At 38.3% G+C, this 21972-nt stretch overlaps 2 protein-coding genes across 3 annotated transcripts in view; one reads left to right on the forward strand and one right to left on the reverse strand.

The window, feature by feature from the left end:
- Positions 1-11049, reverse strand: part of LOC138052652 (acetyl-CoA acetyltransferase, cytosolic-like) — a 15941-nt gene extending 4892 nt beyond the window's left edge. The window contains exons 1-7 of one of the 2 annotated variants that reach the window (XM_068899192.1): positions 10824-11049; positions 10017-10198; positions 5969-6086; positions 3302-3445; positions 2862-2912; positions 1476-1753; positions 669-779 (exon numbers count right to left, since the gene is read on the reverse strand). In XM_068899192.1, the coding sequence (XP_068755293.1) occupies positions 669-779; positions 1476-1753; positions 2862-2912; positions 3302-3445; positions 5969-6086; positions 10017-10198; positions 10824-11028 (1089 nt within the window). In that variant the 5' untranslated portion in view covers positions 11029-11049. The remainder of the gene's footprint in view (positions 1-668; positions 780-1475; positions 1754-2861; positions 2913-3301; positions 3446-5968; positions 6087-10016; positions 10199-10823) is intronic. The other variant, XM_068899193.1, reaches the window with a different exon arrangement.
- A 98-nt stretch (positions 11050-11147) lies between these two features.
- On the forward strand, positions 11148-21764 carry LOC138052653 (pre-mRNA-splicing factor syf2-like). The gene is made up of 6 exons (XM_068899194.1): positions 11148-11374; positions 11998-12123; positions 15247-15364; positions 18786-18876; positions 19329-19430; positions 20777-21764. Exons 1-6 carry the CDS (start codon positions 11243-11245, stop codon positions 20940-20942), a joined length of 735 nt encoding a protein of 244 aa, XP_068755295.1. The 5' UTR covers positions 11148-11242; the 3' UTR covers positions 20943-21764.
- The last annotated feature ends 208 nt before the right edge of the window (positions 21765-21972 follow it).

Genomic DNA, 21972 nt, shown 5'->3' on the forward strand with positions numbered 1-21972 from the left:
AGGGGTTTATTTACCTCAAATAAGTTATTATCTCTGATGTGCAACGCCTGTGCGACGCTCTAACTAACTGAGCTATGAAGCCACTAATGTTGGGAGCTGGTCATTTGTGGGTTCAAATGTTCCCGTAATGAATCAGTGAATCAATCACAGAAATGATATATGAAATGAATCATATATTTAACTGCGCCGGGATAAGAAATCAAGTGAGCTATGATCCTCACAGTGTACAAAAATTAGGCGCACCGGTGGCTAAGCTGGCTGAGCATCGGGTTTTTATTCGGGAGATCGCGGGTTCGACCCCCGGCTGGATCAACACTAAGGATCTTAAAATAACTGAGGAGAAAGTACTGCCCTTGCAGTTTCATTTGCAAATGGTTAGACTTTCAAGTCTTCTCAGATAAGGAATATAAACCGAAGGCCGCGTCTCACAAATATCTTCCATGTTCATAAGTTCCCCGTGGGACGTTAAAGAACCTACACACTATTCGAGAAGAGTAGGGGTTGTGCCGCTCTCTCCAGCAGAAGTGGACGGCTTGGCAGTGATGTTTTAAAAGGCTAATGGTGTATGAGGCCACCTAAAGCAGAAACAGCCATAAGTCAAAAAGGGACTTTGCCGAGTGCTGGAATGTGTAGATGTACTGTGATTATAAAAGTAATGTTTGACATACCTTTTGCGTATCAAGACCCAAATCTCTAATCACAGCGCAAGACTGAGCTGCAAATGCTTCATTTACCTCAAATAAGTCAACATCTCTGATGTGCCAGTTGGCCTTTTGCAGCTGAAGTAAAATCAAATGGATCAATTTCAATAAAATACTGTGAAACTACTCAAAGGCCGTTTTCGTCGCGCGCTTTTCTTCGTATGTAACCAAAAATGGCCGTTTTTATCCAAGAGATGCATAATCTGACCAGTCGAATTACGCACCTCTTCCAAGTATGTTATCCGTCAAGTGTAAAGATGGGGTGATGGGTCCGTTTGGACGAACTTGGCCAAACATTTTTCTGCGTCTGTTAAATTCGTATAGTACAATGTATAAAGTGCGTCTTCGAAGACGTACACTAAAGTGGATAGTTTCTCTAAGCGCATTTAATAAAATTCAATAGAGCTGTCAACACAACAGGTCCCTGAGGTTGTAAGTTCTAAAACAGAAAGCGCACAAGACAAGTTCAAATATTCCATGATATCGTGCGCTAATAGTTATTTCTATATTTGGTTATTTGTTCAGTTGCAGAACTAAGCCTCATTTTTACCCTGCATGTCATGAACAAACTGTCGCAGTTTCCCCAAAATATCTTTCTTTTCAGAAATTATCTTTTTATAATAAACCACTTGTGAGATGTTTTGATGTCTAGTATCATAGAGTACTTTCAATTATTACTTGTATTCGGACTTGCCCATCGAAACTTGTAAAGAAATTCCACAACATTGCACCCCAAAAATCTTTTATAGGATATAAACCAGGTTTAAGACTTACAGCTTTCCAAGTTGCTGGTATAGGGCCTGTACCCATCACTTCTGGGTCCACACCAGCCTGGCCCCATGCCACAATGCGAGCTAATGGGGCTATGCCTCGCCTGGAGGCCTCAGCATATGTCATCAGAACCACTGCAGCAGAGCCATCGTTAACTCCTGAGGCGTTCCCAGCAGTCACTGTCCCGGTACCATCCTGAAGAAAGCAGGGTTTGAGACGAGCAAGACCTTCCAAAGTAGTCCCATGACGTGGAAACTCATCTTCTTTAACGTCTATCATTCCTGTAATTATTTACAGTGAATTCTACAGTAGCCCAGTTTCCCAATGAAACTCTTAAGCAATTTTTAATTTTGCAATGTTCAAAAAAAGGGTATTTACTTTAGCCAGTCATGCCAAAAGTGTAGATAACAACAGGAAGAAAAATAATGAGCCAATTGTCATGACAGTAAGTCACAAAAGTACATGTAGTTTATGTAGTTTATAATACATGTACCGGTAACTGTTGATTTGGTGAAATGTTGGTAAAGGTGTGAAGTTCTTCAGCCAATCACTATGTATTGTAATTATGGGAAAGCTAAATAAATCATGGAAATATTTTCACAAATAATAAAATTGAAACACACAGTTTTGAGTTTGCAATACATGTTTCGGATGACCAACATCGATCGTCAGTTGCAAACACAAATGAACCGCTAGTCGATGTGATATAAAAGATAGCTAAATTATAAGGAAGTATGAATACTAAATAACAACGTCAATATGGGGCACTAGAATTAATACAATCATGATAGAAAAACAATGGGTATTTGACATGGAAAAATTAAAAATACCCATTGTTTTTCTATCATTGTATTTTCTAGTGCCCCATATTAAGCTATCTTTTATATCACACCAACTAGCAGTTCATTTGTTTTCGCAACTGACGTTGAATGTTGGTCATCCGAAACATGTACATGTATTGCAAACTCAAAACTGTGTGTTTCTACTTGAAAATTATTTCATGTCTGCTACTACATGTAGTTCGCAAATTTGAAAATAATAAAATTATTGTTAATACTGAAAACTGCTCAATCCATAAATTAAAAACAAAGTAATTACTTTGGTCAAGAACAGAAACCTCGGAAACAAAAGTAACCAATCAGAATTTGATGCAAATGAGTGTACATGTAGTTATTGTTCATCACAGGAAAAACTAAATAAAAATTTGTTTTGGCTTCTGATTGGCTTTGGAAGAGGTCAAAGACTTTCTTTTTTTTTTGGGGGGGGGGGGGGAACAATCACTATGAGTGCCGTTAAGCAAATCAAAGCACTTTTAAATTTCAATCTTGACAGTCAACTGAAAACTGATCTAAAATATCTGAGCTACTTTCCAATAATTTCAGTTATCACCTGGTACAAGACGCTTCAGAGGTTTTGGGGCACCAATGTTTGGAAACCACACTAAGAAAAGACAAGCAACAAACAAAATTGGAAACTAACTTTTTGTTGCACCAAAACAGGTGCCTTTGAAAATTGCTTTGAATTGCTAGGTCCCTAAGGATCGTGGAGAGCTAACAGCCAACACATGTTCCCTTTCCTTTCACTCCCCTAGCTAGATTCTTAGGTTTCCAATCCGACTCCACTTCCTTGGCTATTACATTTTTGCTTCCATTTTATATTTCTTTTTTCTCATTTTTTTTCTCCCATTTCAGCACTGTGCCAAGGACTACAGTCAGGTAAAGCGGATGATGAGTTCACACTCCATACTAATACTGTACAGTCCATTAAATTTGATGAAGGACTACTACACATGTACTTTTAAGCTGCAAATCACTGTGGGATGTTTTTACCTTTTCTTATTTTCACAGGAATACTGATGACTTCATTGATATAGTGGCCATCTTTCTGTGCTTTCTCGGCTCGATTTTGAGAGAGGAGCGCAAACTTGTCTTGGTCTTGCCGGCTTATTTTCCACTGTTTTGCAACATTCTCTGCTATAGAATAAAAACAACAAAAAGATTACTTCATGCACATTGAATTATCATGTCCTAATTACTACAGTCAAATGTAAGAAATAAGTTAAAAATTAATAATAAATGATAATGATGATTGACAATAAATTGATGGTGACCACAGTCTGCAGATTTAGTTTGGGGCACTGATTGAGGACCTTACAGAACTTTAAGAGGGACAAAGTTTTTGAGTGGATCTAGATGATTGTTGTTAAACCATTGACTTAAGTTATAGCCATGATGTTATAATAAAGAATGTACTTTCGTTCTGATCTCTTTTCGTTCAATGAAAACATCCAGAATATAAGGAATAAACATGCAGCTTTCCTCAGCACTGAGATCTCAAGTTCAGGGGCGGATACAGGAAGGGGGAGGGGGGGGGGGGGGGGGGGATTGGGTGGATTTCCACCCTTTTTTTAGAGTAAAAATAACAAAAATGCGATTAACAGTGAAATAGAAACAAATCTGTTTCCATCTCGTTGTTAAAAGTCAAATGAAATAATATAGAGCAAGAAAAGTCACAAACTTGTTTATCCGTGTAAAACCTCGTTTTGATTCTTACAGCCAAATTCTTTGTTGCGCAATGCGTGTCTTCAAAACTTTGATTCAATTTGGTTTTTCTGTCCGGGAGCTGCTCAAGATTCTAGCTGTACTGCCAATAGGCAGCACGGAAGCGGAGCGATCATTCTCCTGTGTAAGAAGGGTACATAATTATGTGGCTTAGGAGCACAATGACTACCGAAAGGCTTTCAGGCTTAGCCGCGATTGCGATGCATTGCCACAGTGTTCGCATCCATCGCGATCAGGTGTGCGACAAGTACATGGCAATGCATCCAAGACGAATAATGTCAGCTTCCCTCCTCAGTCAATAATCAGGTTGTAAGTATGGTATTCTTAGTTTATTGAATTTGGAGGAAACATCATCTAACAAGACAAACTACATGTAAGTGTGAAATTGTTTCATTGTTCAAAATGAGTTAGAAATCTTGCGGTTCCGGAAAAGTGACTACGATTACAGTAAATACACCAATGCTGCCTTTTTAGGGACGAACCATCTGGTATTTTAGGGGGTGGGTTGGATTCAGCTTTTTGGTCTTGTGCAACTTTTTTAACCTGGAGTAGCATTTGAGCTAGATTTTTTCGTACAATGTAAGCCATGGCTTTGCATGTTTTTTTTTTTATTTTCCCCATTCAGGTTGACAGCTGGAATTGAGGGGGATTTCTGCACGCCCCCTCCCCTATATTATATTCAAGGGTCTGTTCCTTGTCCACCCCCTTTTTAAAATCCTGTATCTGCCCCTGCAAGTTTGGGCACCATCTTTGACCAGGATTGCAGGCTCAATTTTCATGTATCTCACCACTGGCATGGTTGTTAGCAAGTTGTTTAGCAAAGAGCAAAGGGTGACTCGTGGTCTCAGCTGATAATGTGGCATTAGTTACAAGGTGTTTCACCACCTCCAGCAAAAAGGAAAACAAGTGGAGCAGAACCTGCTGCTTATGAACAGGGAAAACACAAAATCTTTGTAGCATTTAGGGGAAGACACTTGACAGGAGCATCAAAAATTTGGGTCTTTGAATCGTAACTTTGTATGATTCAAGTATGTGTTGCCGTCGCAGACGTAAGCCACTGTAAATCGAGTTCCCACAGTGCAAATAACATAATACTCCAGAGTCAAAAATCCGTAATTTCTGGTGAGAATGTAAAATGCTCAAGTTTTATCGACCATTTTCTATACTTCCGAATTTTTGCCCAGGAAACCCAAAATTTGTCCTGGCAAGTCTATCGTAAGACGTACTTGCCTGGCTTACGACTTTGATAAAAAATGAATGTGGATCCCTGCCATTCACACCCCCAGCGCTACCAATTGGCAAGTGAAATCATCTGGGAATCTATTACCGGTCAAGTATAACTCTCAGGAAGGAAAGGGTTTAAATCAGTTCCAAATGGAAACCCAAGTGGAACCTTGACACAAAAAGTTTGGAGCAAAGCAGAAAACCAAAAAAACTTAGCCCTAAATGTGTCACCAGGTTCTGAAACATGTTCACTTGGCAAAAGGTAAATGTTGTCACTATTAACACCATCAGCATGAATTTTGCAAGCATTTTTTTGGATTTCATAATATTTAAAGCAGGTTTATTTTTAATTAATTAAACACAGTAACACACTCACGATGATTATTAGGCCCCTCATCCATTGTGTGATTGAAGATGAGTGACCATCTTCATGGATGAGGATGGATGACTACAGTTGTTCATGGATGAGGTCACCATTGAAGATGGTAAATGTGTGAAAAATTTCATGCCTAGTAGGAATAATAACCTTCATTGATCCCCTCAAAAGGTTGCCTTCATGGAAGAGCTAAAAACATGCATGCCAGATATGCTCTATGACATTATTACAGTATTAGCTTGTAGTCCAACCAAACTCTTCATAATGATCATGACTTGCCTAAACAGCAATTACAATGATACATTGAGAACAATCATCTTTTTCAATCTTCTAACCTGTTATCCCCATGTGATAATTATGAAAGGCATCAATAAGCCCATCAACCATCATAGAATCCACAAGTTTCATGTCACCCATCTTCAACGGTGACCGCATGTGACAGCAGTGTGGAGCCTAAACAAAAACAATCATTTAATCAATTTGAATGTATTATTGTGAATAACAAAAGCAATATTATTTACTAACCAGGGCTTCTGATAGGATGCGAAAAAAATTTGGAGATTAATGCGGCACTTTCGAGTCTTATTATGCGGCAAGAAAGGTCTTAGACTATTATGCGGCAAATTATGCGATTTCATTTTAGCTAATTTACATGTAATGGTGTTTGTTTGATCTAAGGGGAGCACCGTTGTCCATTCCTTGCTGTTCAAGAACATATTTGCGCACAAGGGAATGATGAAAATATCTGAAATAAATCATTTGTTGCTTCCTTCACAATAATTGAAATCAGAGACAGCTAATTTTGCCGATTTAGTGTCACATAACTGAGCTTCAAGGAGCAGCCTAGTTGTCCACCACAAACTTTCGAAGATGATCAACCAATTGAGCAAAACAACAGAGCATTGTCAACATGAAACGTTTCTTTGGGGCACTTTCTTTCCCTGTTATACATGTATACATAATTAAGTAAAGTTACTGTACAATCGTCCGGGTGAGTGAAGTCCTGAGAAGGACTGTTTGAGATGACATTGACTAATGTTTTAACAACCAGAGCGGACTTCCGCTCAGGTTGTAGAAATGTCAGTCAGTGTCATCTCAAACAGTCCTTCTCAGGACTTCACTCACCCGGACGATGATCATACTTTACTTAGTTATGATATGACTCCTGGGTTCAAACCATTTACCAAAATGTATACAGAAAGGTGCGATTTGAAGCGCTAGGCATTTTAACAACAAACTCATTCGTGAGGATGTTACGTGTAGTTTCAGGTAAAAGAAAATGTACATATTGTTGGATCCAGCAGTTGGATCCAGCAGTTTTCAAGCCACATACTGTGCCTTCAGAGAATATCTAAACGATTGTGATTGGTTTATTTAGAGAAATGGATTGTTGCCAAGCAGTCGATCGCTTACTATCAAAAACCAGCAACAGGTCCCTGACAAGTAAAATGACATATAGTCATAGAACGCCAGTTTGTTGATTTGTTCATTCTTTCCAGTTTTTGATGTCTTTTGAAAGCTAAAATGGCTTGAGATAATGTTTAAATTATCAGAGAACTTATGAAAAAGTGAGATTTGACTCTTTTCTTATGTAAATTGTGCGATTTTGTACAAAAAAATTGATTTCAAAATTTGGGGTGCAGGGATGGTGCAGCGGTGAGTCTGAGAGCACTCGCCTGGCACCAATGTGGCCCAGGTTCAATTCCTCGACTTGGCGTCATATGTGGGTTGAGTTTGTTGGTTCTCTACTCTGCACCGAGAGCTTTTCTCCGGGTACTCCCGTTTCCCCTCTCCTGAAAAGCCAACATTTGACTTGTTGTGTTAATTGTTAATTTCACTTTACAGTGTCCCCAATTAGTGCTCCAGCACTAAATCTACTAGACACTTAAATAAAGTTACTTTCCTTTCCTTTTTTTCCGTGATTTGTCATGAATTATGCGATTTGTTGTGATTTTAGATTTATTGTGTGAAATCGCAACATCCCATAATATAAGAACCCCTGACTAACAGGCCAGAAATGAATCAAAGATGTTCAGCACTAATCATCATACATGTAGAAGTTCTTTCGTTATTCATTGTACTCAATTAACAGCTGTATCTTGAATTTGATTTGCTAAGAACCTACAATTATAATTTTATTAATTCTGAGAATCACCATAGCTCCACTGATTCTACAGCAAGGAAGTTACTGCTCCTTTTAATTCTTAAGTGTTGAAGGATTTAGCATTAAAGCAACCAAATCTACATTCTTTACAAGCATAAATCTTGCTTACAAAAAAATTATTAGTTCATCAAAATTTATTCTTGGTTAAGAAGTAAGTGGTTGCACTGTATTAGTTTAAGACTACTTTAGTTAAGAAAACATGTACACATATTTGACATAATGCTATTTTACCAGCAGACCTAAAAAGAGGTGGATTCAGACTTACTAAACCACATCCAGTCAAGCAAGATTAGAACGACAGGAGCCACACCGCTTGCAAACAGGAAGAAATGTTTCCTGTTCAATATTTCATGGCATAAATGATGTCAAGATGATGATGAATGCAATATCATTCATTTCAAAAACTCGTTAATAATACATTACATGTAGTCTAACACAAACATTCCATCCCTCCCGATTTGATGTGTTGCCTCCCACTCTCCTAATTTTTATCACATAATTTCTATCTTAATTAAAGTATATCTTTGCCATCTGAGTATAAAAGAATCATGTATTAAAATGATATTTTAGAATAAAATAGATGTTAATGCTGGTAAGCAAATACTGGGCAGCGCCTGGGAGGAGAGCGTGACTTCCCATCATGTGACTACCTTATTTGGCTATTTCATTCATCCCGCCATGCGAGCCTTCTCAGTTTGACATTTCCAAAGCTCAACTAGTTCTGTTTTTTCTGGTTCTCTTGTATTTTATTTTATTTTTTCCTTATGAGCTTCTGTAACCTATTTAAGAGTTCTTAATAAAATATGGGCGGGGAATTGCTGCCTGCGGCACCCCTTCAGCCCTGTGCTGAAGCCCCGTTAGGGAGGGAGTATATTGTTACTTTGCTGGACTGGGTTAACTTGGCCCCAGGACATTATGCCAGCAACTATGCCCGCCTTGCAATACAGGCATGAGGCACCCCCTCGGCTAGTTGCTGAGGCCCCTCATCCGGTGGTCCATACCGGCGGTGGGTATTATCCGCGCCTTGCCAGTACATTCCCTGCCCCTCGTTTACGCCCAAGTTTTGTGTATTGTCTTTTATTGCGCATCAAAGCATTAACTTTCTTATTATATAGATATTGATGAAATACCAGGATTTCTCCTTTTACCAAAACATCATATCTTCACCGCATGCAGTGAACGTATAATTTTTATCTTTCACATGTGAGGATATAGCTGTTGTCATGGTAATGAACACGATTAGCCAATAAAATGCGAGCTTCCTCTTCATTGTATGATACTTTTGTGCTTTAATATAATTCTTCTCTACTACATTAACATTTTTATTGCAAATTTTACATTATCATGATTTGTTTTTCATAACTTTCATATCTTGTTTCATGTTACACAACATGCGTGTTTTAGTGGTTGGTGAACAATTTTTCATCATTTCGAAAATGAATAAAACAAGTTGTTTTAAATGTAGACATTTCATCTCGTGCTGAAAGTATCTCTCACAAGTGAGCAAAGCGCCCACGTGAGAGATACTTTCAGCACTCGAAGATAAAATTCGTATCCCCGCGCTGCCATGTAATATCCTCTATTTATCCTATAATCTCTTTCCCAGTCTCTCCATTGAACACCACGTATTGTGCAGACTCATAAGGCCAGCAGTCTTACTTGATTTAGCAGCTCCAAAAATGTTGGACAAGCAGTGGTAAGAATAAAGCCCTTTCAGAATACGACAAAAATGAAGTCAAAATGCAGGAAATACCACTTGAGAGAAACTAAATTTGCAAAATTTCCTGGGGGGGATACCCCCAGACCCCCTACAGACTCGTGCCTTTGATAACAATTGTGTGAGGGCTTTCATCACTAAAAAAATACTCCCTATTTTCTTTAAAAAAGGATTGGGAATGTCTGTTAACAGCCTTAGAAAAACACCGATAAAACGTCATGTGCACAAGCTTTAAATCCTGATAAACCAGTCCTTGTCATTCTTTATAAAAAAGAATAGTAATAAGGTAGAGCTTGTATTTCTTGTATGCTAATATTCTGCTCTCACAATTTGAATCATTGTTCTGAGTCCAGAGGGACATGCTTTTTGTGGAATGTTTTTTAAGCCACTCAAAAAACTTGCCGCACATGTTTTACTGGGTCTATTAAACCACTTGGCCATGCATCATGTTTTTAAACCCCAATAAGATACTGTTGCTCGTTTTTTAAACAGTACAACAAACCTGACTCATACTTTCTTGTCCACCAGCAACAATAACAGCTGTCTCGTCACTCATAACAACTTGGTAACCTAAAGCCACAGCCTTTAAAGCTGAACCACACAACATATTTACGCTGTATGCTGGAACTGTTGATGGAATACCGGCATGCATTGCTGCCTGACGTGCAGGACCCTGACCTTGTCCTAAAAGGAAACGAAAATAATGAAATGAGGCATTTTATCTGCAATGAAGCTATGTACACTACACATACATGTTGAATGGTGAGTCCACTGGATAGACAGGAACTTGTGAGCATTGTATTCATGACTCGTCTGTTGTTACAGATGATTATGCTATCATAGCGTATTTCCATTGAAACAAAATTACAATTAACCTCCTTATGGATTACCAATAAATGATATTTTCTTTGAATACACGTATTTTTCTCACTGCTTCTTACTGTTACATGTGTGTATAATCTCACAAATTATAAAAAAAATGAAAAATGATGTATGGCTTTACGAGTTACAGGAACATGACAAAAGATAGTTTGACTAAGAAGGTTTTGAGTCTCGGTCTACAACATATTAATATTGTGCCCAGTTGTACATGATCGTCCATTTCCGTTCCAGCTGAGGCTTCGCGCACGAACATAGGTAGGGAAGCAAAACTTTCAAAACGAAAAGTTAAAAATTAATTTTATGCTTATTTACAATTTAGAAATTAGCAAAAAATACGATCCCTCCAAGGTCTAAAAAATTCTTGGGATAAGTCATCGACGATAAAAGACTCTTGGTAACTATTGATACGCTTTTACATGTATATTACCCGCAGTGAAAACTTGGCCCATTATAACTTCAGACACGTCAGAGGGAGAAATCTTGGCCTGTGCCAAGACATCTCGGATGACAATAGCACCAAGTTCATGTGCTTTTAGAGTGCTAAGACAACCATTCAAGTTTCCGATCGGTGTTCGCCTTGCTGCCACAATAACAACATCAGAATTTTTGTATCCTGAACTAGCCGCCATCATACGAGAGGAAAACGAGGATGACCTGGGGCAAGGAATTTTCTGTGTGTTCTTACATGAACTGTCTTTATCACAATACAAAAGCGTCATACCTTTCGGTATATACTTCGTGCCAGTATGTCATATAGGCGCCTAGCATCTGGCACGAACCTTGAAGCAGAGAGGTTGTTACTAGCCTTTTTGTTGTACTTTTATTTTGTAGACAGAGTGATTGATAATGGAAACACAAAACGGAAACGAAGATTACTTAACGACGTCGGCGAAGCCATCGTCTTCTTCGTCATCGAACTCAGCCGATGAAAAACGCGCAGAAAGGATGAAAAGGTTGCGAGATCTTCACCTCAGGAGGGTAAGAAATAAAGCGATGAAGGAAGAAAGTATGCAAACGTACCCGGCTAATAAAAGACATCTGATGACTATCAGGCCGGTAGCTGATGGCAAGATATCGGAAAGTCTGCCCTAAATGCTCAGGGAGGGCCCTTTTTACCATCAGAGAGAAAGTGCTTGTACTTCTCTGAAATCAACCGTTCTTTTATTTCTGGAAGGGTCTTCTCAAGTGTATATTACATACAGTGTGATATTGCAGAATGGTCGGACGCCAAGTACATTGTACCTGTATCCTTGAAACTCTGCAAAATCATTTATCATTGTGTGGAAAATATTAGGGCAGCCCTAACTTTTGTATAACAGACTGTAACTTTGAGGTTTTGGGGTTTAATTAACCCTTTCATTCCTGAGGGGGTCCCTAATGACAAGTAAAATTGTCTGGCATTACGCATAGTATTAAAGTGTCACTCTCGGGCGGTAAAGGGTTAACAGTCACATAGTGTTTGTTAAGCCTTTCATGCCCAAGGGGACCCTCATTGATGTGTAAAATGTCTGGTGTTAGACAGAGTAAAATCTGTAGGTGTTACATGTACTCTTGGGTAGAAAAGGGCTAAGTCATGAACTAGTTTTCTTTTTTGATCTAAGAATGAGGCGCGCAAGTTGAATCACCAGGAAGTGGCTGAAGAAGATCGAAGGAAAAAGTTGCCTTCAAACTGGGAAGCCATGCAGCGACGTGTAGAATGGGAAAACAAAGAGGAAGAGGCCAGAAAGGTACTTGCAATTGGGATCAAAATTCCCATCTTCATAAGTTACTGTAATTCATAGTCAAAGGGACTTTACCTTGGTTTGTCCAGAGCACCTTATTTCATGATCTACAAAGGTCACATTTCCCCAAACAATATCAGGAGGCACAGGACTCGAAAACACTAATGGCTGATGTGGTTGGTATGGAGGATGTAACTCACCCTTAACCCACTCATTAGGTTTTGGGCAATTTTATTGGCTAATTTATGTCATGTGGTGCAGACTCACAGGACAATTATCACGTAATATCCCCCATTTGCGTGAATATTTGCCCTGCAAAATGCTGTAGTGAGATTTTTTCCCTTGAAAAGAAACAAGCCAGCGGAAAAAAGGCAGCGGAAGAGTTTTCATTTACATGGAAGAAAACAAACTTGTTTACTGGAGTCTAGTGATAGTAACATTAAAAAGCTGGTCACAAGTGCTGTTCTGGAAAGTACAAGAAAGTCAGCAAAATAATTTTATGAGGTCAACATCTTTGAAGATGAAGAAAGTTATGAAAAGACTTCCATGTAGAGATTTAATCGTAAATACGTGAACTTGTCTGAGTCATTTCATAGAATAGAGAATATAATAATTTACTGTAATATACTGTGTTTACTGACTATAAAAAAGACCAACTGTTCAAAGAGAGAAAAATTCCAGCTGCACTTACAAAACACTGTCATGCACATTATTTAGACTTTGCACATTCTATGTTCGTTGAGGACATTCTATGTTCGTGAGAGATTGTCCCAAAAATTGTTTTATATTTGCCTTCAAAGCTTTGCTTCTCAACCAAAATTAATATTCATTTTATGGCATTTTTTTCTCTCAGCTGCAGACATTACCACCCAATGTAACAGCTTCCTGAAGGGGTTTATTTACTAAAATTAATATCAGCAGAGCTTTAACCCATTGACTCCCAGGGGTTCCCCATTGACGAGTAAAATCGTCTGGCGTTAGACAGTCTGAGAGTAAAATATCAAGTCTGGCCGGTTTAGGCCGGTTTGGATGTCAAAGGGTTAAGGAGGATGATCGACTTCCCCAAGCCTTGGGGTTTTCATGCTACATGTATGCAATTTTATGCTCTATCTGCATTTGTTCTTGTCCGATCCAGCACGTGCCGGCAGAGTCGGCTCGTAGTGCTAGGGAGATCAGGAGGCTTGAGCTATGTGTACATGTACATAAATTTGTATTTTGACCGCCTACACTCTTTCCATTATAGCATGATGCTGGCCGGAGGTTTAGCTCATGGTGCCGTGGAGAGTTAGGCTTGTACACTGTATATCATTATTTGCATTTACCGGCCTACAACTTGTCCGATCCGGCACGGTTCTCGTGCATCAGGGAGATAAGTTCAGGCTTTTAGTTGCTGTGGAAGTCGTCTGTTTTGCGTTTTGTTATTGTAGTGTGCCTTGAATATAAATACTTGTGGGAACTGCAACATTAATTACTAAATATCGGCAGAGCTTTGAGGAGAATGATGATGGCACAATCAGCTTTCCTGTCTGTTTTCTGTTAGACCCCATACTTGTTATCATGCATTCTCTTAATCTGTAATTAGCAATTATTAGCAAACTGGTGGCTGTTGCTATTTGCTGGTAAATCTCTGTGAAGGAAACTACAGCTGTAATAACTGCACTGTGAATTGGTTTTGATAGAACTTTATTCATTTGGCACAATTACAGTGTGTTTTTCAAGCTGTGCAGAGATTTCTGTATTTGCTCGTGTAACGGTGAATATACACACTCTAATCTCATGTATGTAAAGGCATGTACATGTAGGAAAACATTATTAACCTGAATTATGTTTATATTCTGGATAGTGACTTCCACTAGATAAACTTGTGCATGTACATTGTACATTCTTTGAACAACTGGGTCCCAGTTGATGCTGCTGTCTGCCCCTTGATGACCAGAACTATAAAGGGGATCATTCCAGTTTACTTTGATACTCTGAAGTACACATGTACATGTAGAGCTTTTTTTAATGTTGAGCTTTGTTTAGTATCCTGCTTCATGGGTCTCGCAGTCTTTTACATGCAAATCTATTTATAAATAATACATTAGGTAGATTTTCCCCACCGGTATGTCAGGGGTCATGCCACTACATCCTTCCTCCTTTACAACTAGAACTGTTACAGAAATTTTACCTGTGAGTGAAAGACAGTCACCAGCTTAAAGCGATCTGTGTTTGGCCAATACGTACAGTCCAGTGATGTGCGCTTACTATTAACTGCAGACAAAGTTCTTATATTTTGTGGCCCTTGTAGATGTGGTTTTTCTACATGTACATGTATGTCTTATCCACTTCTTGTTTGATAGTGACTTCTGTTGGTGCTTGGTTGTCTACTTTTGTGGCATGCTGATTGGCACTTTTGAGTCCTCTGACTCTGTAGTTTCCTTCTGACTCTCTTGGATTTCCTGTTCTCGATAATAGCCATTAGAATTTTCGTATCCAACCAACCAGGCGGGAAGTCACAGTGTTCACCTTCCGCTCTTAGCTTTGATACATGTCGTATAAACGAATCCCATGTTTCATCTTTTCCTTAAGGTTGCCTGATGCATCAAAATTTGTGTATGTTATACAGCCTATTTTGGGATTCCTTAGATTAAATTTTGTTTTTGAGTGTGTTAATAGCTCCGTCTAAGTACATGTATGTTCCTGTGCTGCTGAGTTGTTCAAAGATATCCAAAGTGGCTTCTCCTACTGAATCCAGGAGTACATGTAATGATTGCTGTTGTGCTTTGTCAGTAATGTTGTACAAGTAAGCCTTTAAATGGTTGTTCTTGAACCGCTCACCATACTTCACAAAGCGAGTGTACTTGTTTTCTGGGTCCTTGTTGGGATCGAACTCTGGGAACTGTTTGTAGCCAATGTTCACTGCCATTCTCTTCTCTTATCCTCATCGCCATTTAATGTCGAGTTTCCTTTATTATCCTGCTTTGCGGGTCTCGCTGTCTTTTACATGCAAATCTACTTATATGCATTATGTAGAGTCTTGCCATCGGTACAGTACACTGTATGTCAGCTGTCACACCACTACACTTTTAATAATGCCATTTTTCTAATATTTTTGTTTTCCAAAAAAAATGTTATATTTGGTACCAGGAAGCTGAATCTCGTGGAGAGAATTATGAAAGGGTTAAGATGTTAGAGACAACAGCTGAAGAAGCAGACAGATATGAAAGAAAGAGAAAGAAAAAAAATCCTGATGAAGGCTTTTCAGGTAACGTTTAAAAGTTTATCCTTATTTTAATTTATTTATGCTCAATATTGACCACATGGCTACCAGGGGCATAGTGTCCTGTATGCAAATATGCATTTGTGCACTTGAAAAAATGGATACCGGTAATGTCATTCACCACATACTTTACATTACCACATCTAGTGGATAAAGGCTTTTAAAGCTAATAATGCATTACCCACTTCCTTGCGTTAACTGCTCCTCAAGTAACTACAGTTTGTTCACATGCATGTAGTCTTGAGTACAAGATTAGGCATTTACTGCATACTTTTTTAGAAGCTACTGGTACAGTAGGTCATGGTTTAGACTGAGACAAACCCCCTTAATAACATGGTTACAGCCTTGTACAAACATGTTGAGACATTTTCAAACTTTGTTGTCCATGTCTAAGGAACCTTTTTCATGCAGCAAATTATGGCTAATCCCCTTACCCCCAAAACAATGACTTGTTGAGAAATGGATGGATTATTTGCTCTTCTTCCAGGCCCCAGTTGTTCGAAGGGTGGATAGCGCTATCCACTGGATAAATCACTATCCATTGGATAACTCAATTGGTTTTACTAGTGTTTATCCACTGGATAGTGATTTATCAGGGCCCGGTTGTTCGAAAGCGGGTTAACTTAATCCAGGATTAGCGTAAACTTTTGTTTCATGTTTTCAACTTTTTGGTGAAAGTTTCTTTTGCTTATTTCTGTTGTTCAGGATTGACTTCTTCTAATGTAAAGTTTTGCCGATTATCAGTGTTGAACTGCATTTGGGAATAGAGAAATAAACTCCTTGGTTAATTTTTAATCTGGGATTAGCGTTAATCGGCTTTTGAACAACTGGGACCTGGTGGATAGCGTTATCCACCTTTTGAACAACCGAGGCCTGAGCAACATTGTGTTGGGTGGGCTGAGGGGAGGGGGCATTGTTGGCCTTCTTTTTAATTTATGGTCCAAAAGTTCCAAAAATGAGAAAAGTCTCTACTCTTTTTGTCCAGGATTGTAGAAACCATGTATTTTACTTGATGTATTTCTTGTTTACATGTACATGTAGTTACGTGTACGACATGTTGTCATCTACAACTGTGTCGTAAAAACCTACACTGTAAAGGAGATCTTTTAAATAAAAATGTGTGTATAAGTAAAGAACACTTAACCCATTGTCTCTTGTCGCGATTCAACAGCTGTAATTCCTTATTATATGGCCTGCCTACAATCTCTGTCAAAACTGTTGAGACAGTAACACAAATTTGCCTTCATTTTTAAACATCCCTACTTACCCTACCCACTCTCCCCTTCCTACTCCCCTCCCCCTCAGTCAATGTTGCTGAGTATCGTGATGTTCTACATTATATTTCTGACCCAGATAAATCAACATTGAGGTTGGGGAGCGGTACATTTGGATAACTTGTTGGAGTGCCAAAAATGTTCTTTTGTCTCAACAGGTTTTGTCCGAGATTGTAGCTACTTAATTCAACGCTTACTGAGTGTTCTTAATTCAGCAGTGAGGTTTATATCCATGTCAGGCAAGGCTCATCATGTTACGCCTTTGCTCATAGGATTGCAATGGCTTCCATTAGAACAACACATCAATTTCAAGATTTTATTGTTTATGTACAAGATTGTCAATGGTCTAGGACCAATATACATGTACCTATTAAGTGAATTGCTTGTACCATGTGTTCCAAGGAGAGATCTTAGATCTGCCGACAATTTGCTTTTTTGCCAGCTATCATAACTAAATTTTATGGGTACAGAGCATTCTCGGTTAGCGCTCCTTGTATGTGGAACAAATTACCTATGGACTTAAGTGTAGTCCTACATGTAGTATTACACTTTTTAAGGGGAAACTCAAGACACATACATGTAATTATTTTTAAATTAGCATATTATTAATTTTTTTAGGTTATTTATATTTTCATATTTAGGTGTTCAGTAGATATATATATATATAATAGGTTTTACACTTTTGAATAATAATATATATACACACCGGTAGTCAGTTAAGTAGGTCCCTTGAGCCAACCGCATATCACCTCCAGGAGGGTCACAAATGGATTCACAGTCCAAGTTGAGGAGAAGTTTTTGAAAGAGAGTTAAGGGAAACCCAACTACACTGGACAACTTCTGGAGAATTCGAAAAACTGCCCTGAGCATGATTTGAACCCACGTCCCCCTGATCACTAATCGGGTGTGATGACCACTACACTATCAGGACAACCATGCTGGCAACATGGCTGATTAATCACTAATGTGTCACCGGTGTCTCAGTTGGTTGAGAACTGGGCTGTCACAGGGAAGGTTGTGAGTTCAACTCCAGCTGGACCAGTTCACTCAAGACAGGGTCTTTAAATAACTGAGGAGAAAATGCTGCCTTTGTAATAACATCTGCAAATGGTTTAATAGTCTCTCTAGTCTTCTCGGATAAGGACTATAAACCATAGGCCCTGTCTCACAATCCTTCAATGTTCATAATCCCGTGGGACATAAAAGAACCCACACACTTGTCTCTAAGAGTAGGGAACATAGTTCCTGGTGTTGTGGTCAATCTTAATTCTGTTGTGTATCATGGTTGGAAGGGTAAAAAAGAGGCCACAGTAATTGGCGCAAGCTGTTGTGGCGCTCTGTTAGCTTGACTGGCAAAGTTAAATAAAATAAAATAAATTTTAAAAAAATTTTACAATAAAATAAAGCAACTTTTAAAATTTTTTATGCTAAGTGGCGTGATCAAATCCTCATGTGTCATAAAAATAATCATTAATATGCATAGGTAACCGTAAAGAACACAACTTCACATTAGACTAATGATGGCATGAGTCATTCTAAAATAATATAATTTTATTATGTGTTTAAAATGTTGCCTCGTAAGTCTCAAATTTATTATAATACTGTTGCTATCCCAAAGCTATAATGGAAATGTAAACAAGTTGGAATTATTAATCATGGAGTTACTGACAGCTTTTCTGCTGTACTCATTCTAAAAAAGTGTCCTTTCAGGTCCAAGAGGCGCGGTGGCCTCATGGTTAGTGTGCTCGACTCCAGATCGAGTTGTCCGGGTTCGGGGCCTGGCCGGGGACATTGTGTTGTGTTCTTGGGCAAGACACTTTACTCTCACGGTGCTTCTCTCCACCCAGGTGTATAAATGGGTACCGGCGTAATGCTGTGGGTAACCCTGCGATGGACTAGCATCCCATCCAGGGGGGAGCATAAATGCTCCCAGTCGCTTCATGCTACGAAAACCGGAGATAAGCGCCGGCCTTAATGGGCCTTCAGGCTCGTAACAGAGACTTTGCCTTTACCTTCAAGTCCAAGAGTTTCCCCTACTGTTAGTAGTAAACAGTGGGCTCACAAAATTTATAAGTGCCTCTTTTTGGGTGCACAAAAGTTCATTCATTGTTTCCTTTTATATTGTAATGTAGGCTTTGCAGCAGCACAATACAGGCAGTATCAAAGACTGACCAAGCAAATGAAACCCTCAGCAGATGAATACAAGAAAGAAAAGGAACAAAAGTTTGTACTTCACAATAATAATTATTATGTAAACTTTAGGCCACAATAAACAATATAATAGCATTATTATTCCATAGGATCTTGATATCAGCAGGCAAGTCAGAAATTTAAAGAAAACGACAAAACGTTTGAAATTACAAGACATGTTTCGACAGAAACTTCTGTCATCTTCAGTTGATTATTGTACAAAGTGGCCGGTTTAGGCTGGTTTAGGCCGGTTTAGGCATCAAAGGGTTAATAATTAATTAATAAAAAGCAATCTTTTTTAAGTGGTCTAGTTGAGAACTTTGTATGACGGTAATGTCAAAAAATAATGTGGTATTAGAATTAATTTTATTCATAAAGATTGTGTTATGCTTGTACATGTGCCTGCATTGTGTAATTAAGTTTACAATGTATTTCGTTGATCAGACTTATCTTCACGTAATGTCACTCCTTTTTATTCATTGCAGAGGGGAAGCCATGTTTCCCAGTGTAGATGATGTGAATTATGGAGGACGAGGTAAAGTTTCAGAAGCTGCAGTGGACAGAATGGTTGCAGACCTAGACAAACAGTATGTAAATGTATTTAGTATAAATAATGATTTATTGAATCACATTTTCGCATTTAAAAATGAAATTACAATAATTTACAATAAAAAAAAGCCTTAAAAAACATATTGAATAATAAAGTTTATATAAAAATGTAGATTCCAAATAATTATAATAATTATTAAAAGAAATTATTGCACTAGGAAAAAAGCTTCTTTTAAGCCGCTCCATTCTACACTTATATAGGGTTCTGTGGGTAGAATTACTCATTGTACGTCCATGCGTGCTTTCCTTTTCTTTAAAGTTCTAATACAAAGATCATTGCAGCATTATGTCCAACCTTGGGCAGTCAGCAAGTTCAGTTCAGTGAACTCTGGCTTTGCTTGTCTATGAGCTGTTGCCCTGGTTTTAAATCCTTGTTGACCTCTGATGGAAAACATAAATGAAGCCCCTGCTCCTAAACTAAATTTGTAATTTATTGACAAAGAATGTTTGTAATAGTGGAACCCAGTTTTTGCACGGCCAAATACGCTACAACACTGCTTTGATATCGAACAAGCTACCGGTATAAGCGAACAAGAAAATTCTACCTGTTGTCGCGCAATTTCAACCAGCTCTGAAAGGCCTAAAGAACATTTTATTGGACAAATGTCATTTAATTCAAAACCAACCTAATCTCAGAGAGATATTCAAGGAATCTCCCTTGATCTCTTATTGAACAGGAAAATCGCTTAAAGATACGCTTGTCAAAGCAAAACTGGGAAGGCTACTAAAACACCATGGAGACAGAGCAGGAGTCACGTTGCTCTGCCAAACCCATTTTAAGCACATTTTACAGACAAGTGCCATTTTTACAAGCCTCCTTTGAGCTTTAATTTGCAACTGGTCTTTAGAAGGTGGGCAACCGAAAAAAAACCACGGGCAACCAAAAACCCAAAACTGGTTGCCCAAAGGGCAAATTAGTAAGAAAGAATATGTCGAACACTGAGTTGAGGAGTAAAATTGTCTGGCATTAGACAGAGTAAAATCTGTTAAGTTTCAATCGTTCATTTTATTTGTTATCATTGGAAACAGAATGGTTAATATTACAGGGCGGTACCTGAGGACGAAAGTTTAAAATAGCCTGAATATGACTTTTCTGCTGGTTGATGGGCCATAAAGTCTGTATTCTTTGCAAAGCAGAAAGAACAGAGTTTTTCTTTCTCTCCACTTCATAAGAATAGAATAAGCCCCAAATAGGAAAACAGAAAAGGTGCATATACATTTGAACTCTAGAGGTATCCCAAAAGAATGAAGTCAATAGGCTTGTAAGTAAAGTTCTGTTACCCGTAAATTTACACATAATTTATTCATTCTTTTGTATTGACAGGATTGAGAAGCGAGAAAAGTACAGCCGTCGCCGAGCTCATCATGATGAAGCAGACATTGATTACATCAATGAACGCAACATGAAATTCAATCAAAAACTGGCCAGATTTTATGATCCATTTACCTCTGAAATCAAGCAAAACTTGGAAAGAGGAACTGCTATTTAGATGTGCTGGAAATGGATTCTTCAAATCTCAAAAACTCTGCTTGCATACATGTACATTCTTATTACTGTACCTATGTGTAATTTGTATGGTGACCTTTGATTTTGCTTTTCTCTGAAAGTGCTGTTTTTTTTATTGTGGAAACTCCTTCTACGTGAGCGCACCCAAATGAAAGCCAGTGCACCCGGGAGCACTGCCCTCTGGTGCTCTTCATAGAAGCTCCAACAAAGTAATTTCAGGAGTGACACAATTAGGTACATGCACAACAAGGAAATTAAGATGTGGCAAATTTCGCCAATAATATGCAAGAAACTTGAAGGTGCTGAATGCCAATAATAAATTAGCATTATTGTGAGAAGGTGCATAAAAATTAATTTTAAGCCGTTTTTCACACAAAAAAATTGGAATGCTATACATGTTTGGCACAGTTTGCTTGGCCCTGAGTTTCTGGTACAGGTGTTGGATGGGCCTGGTATGTTCAGTTACCATACCTTTTTAAACCACACCTGTACATGTAGCTGTGCATTAACAACAACGAAACAAAGAAAGAAACAAAAGTCTAGCTAAAATTGCTGCTTGCCCAAAATCCTGTAGCATTGAAGTTAAATTCATTTTAGTTGTGTTTATAGAATTTCTTTCTAAAACAAAAAAATTTTATGATTGTATAAAATGGCTGAGGCCAGTAAATTGAAGGAATTCCTTTTTTTGATGTACTGTAAAATCAGTGTTGGAATTTTGGTTGTTTTCCATTGAAGTAGTGGTAAAGAGCAGGATGTTACTAAATTAATGTAATTATTATACAATTATAATAATTAAGGAATTTCATCACCATTGTTCTTTCATTTTGGACTTTTCTCCACTGAGCCTCTTGGCCTCGGTTGTTCAAAAAGTGGATGGTGCTATCCAGCAGATAAATCACTATCCAGCAAATAAGCTCATCGCATTTAATTGAGTCATTCACTGGAATGGAAATTATTTATTCAACAGGTACCTAACGCTGCCCACCTTTTGAACAACCAAGGCCTGATCCCTA

The sequence above is a fragment of the Montipora capricornis genome, chromosome 6 (assembly GCF_036669925.1).
Source record: "Montipora capricornis isolate CH-2021 chromosome 6, ASM3666992v2, whole genome shotgun sequence".
Classification (NCBI taxonomy): Eukaryota; Metazoa; Cnidaria; class Anthozoa; order Scleractinia; family Acroporidae; genus Montipora; species Montipora capricornis.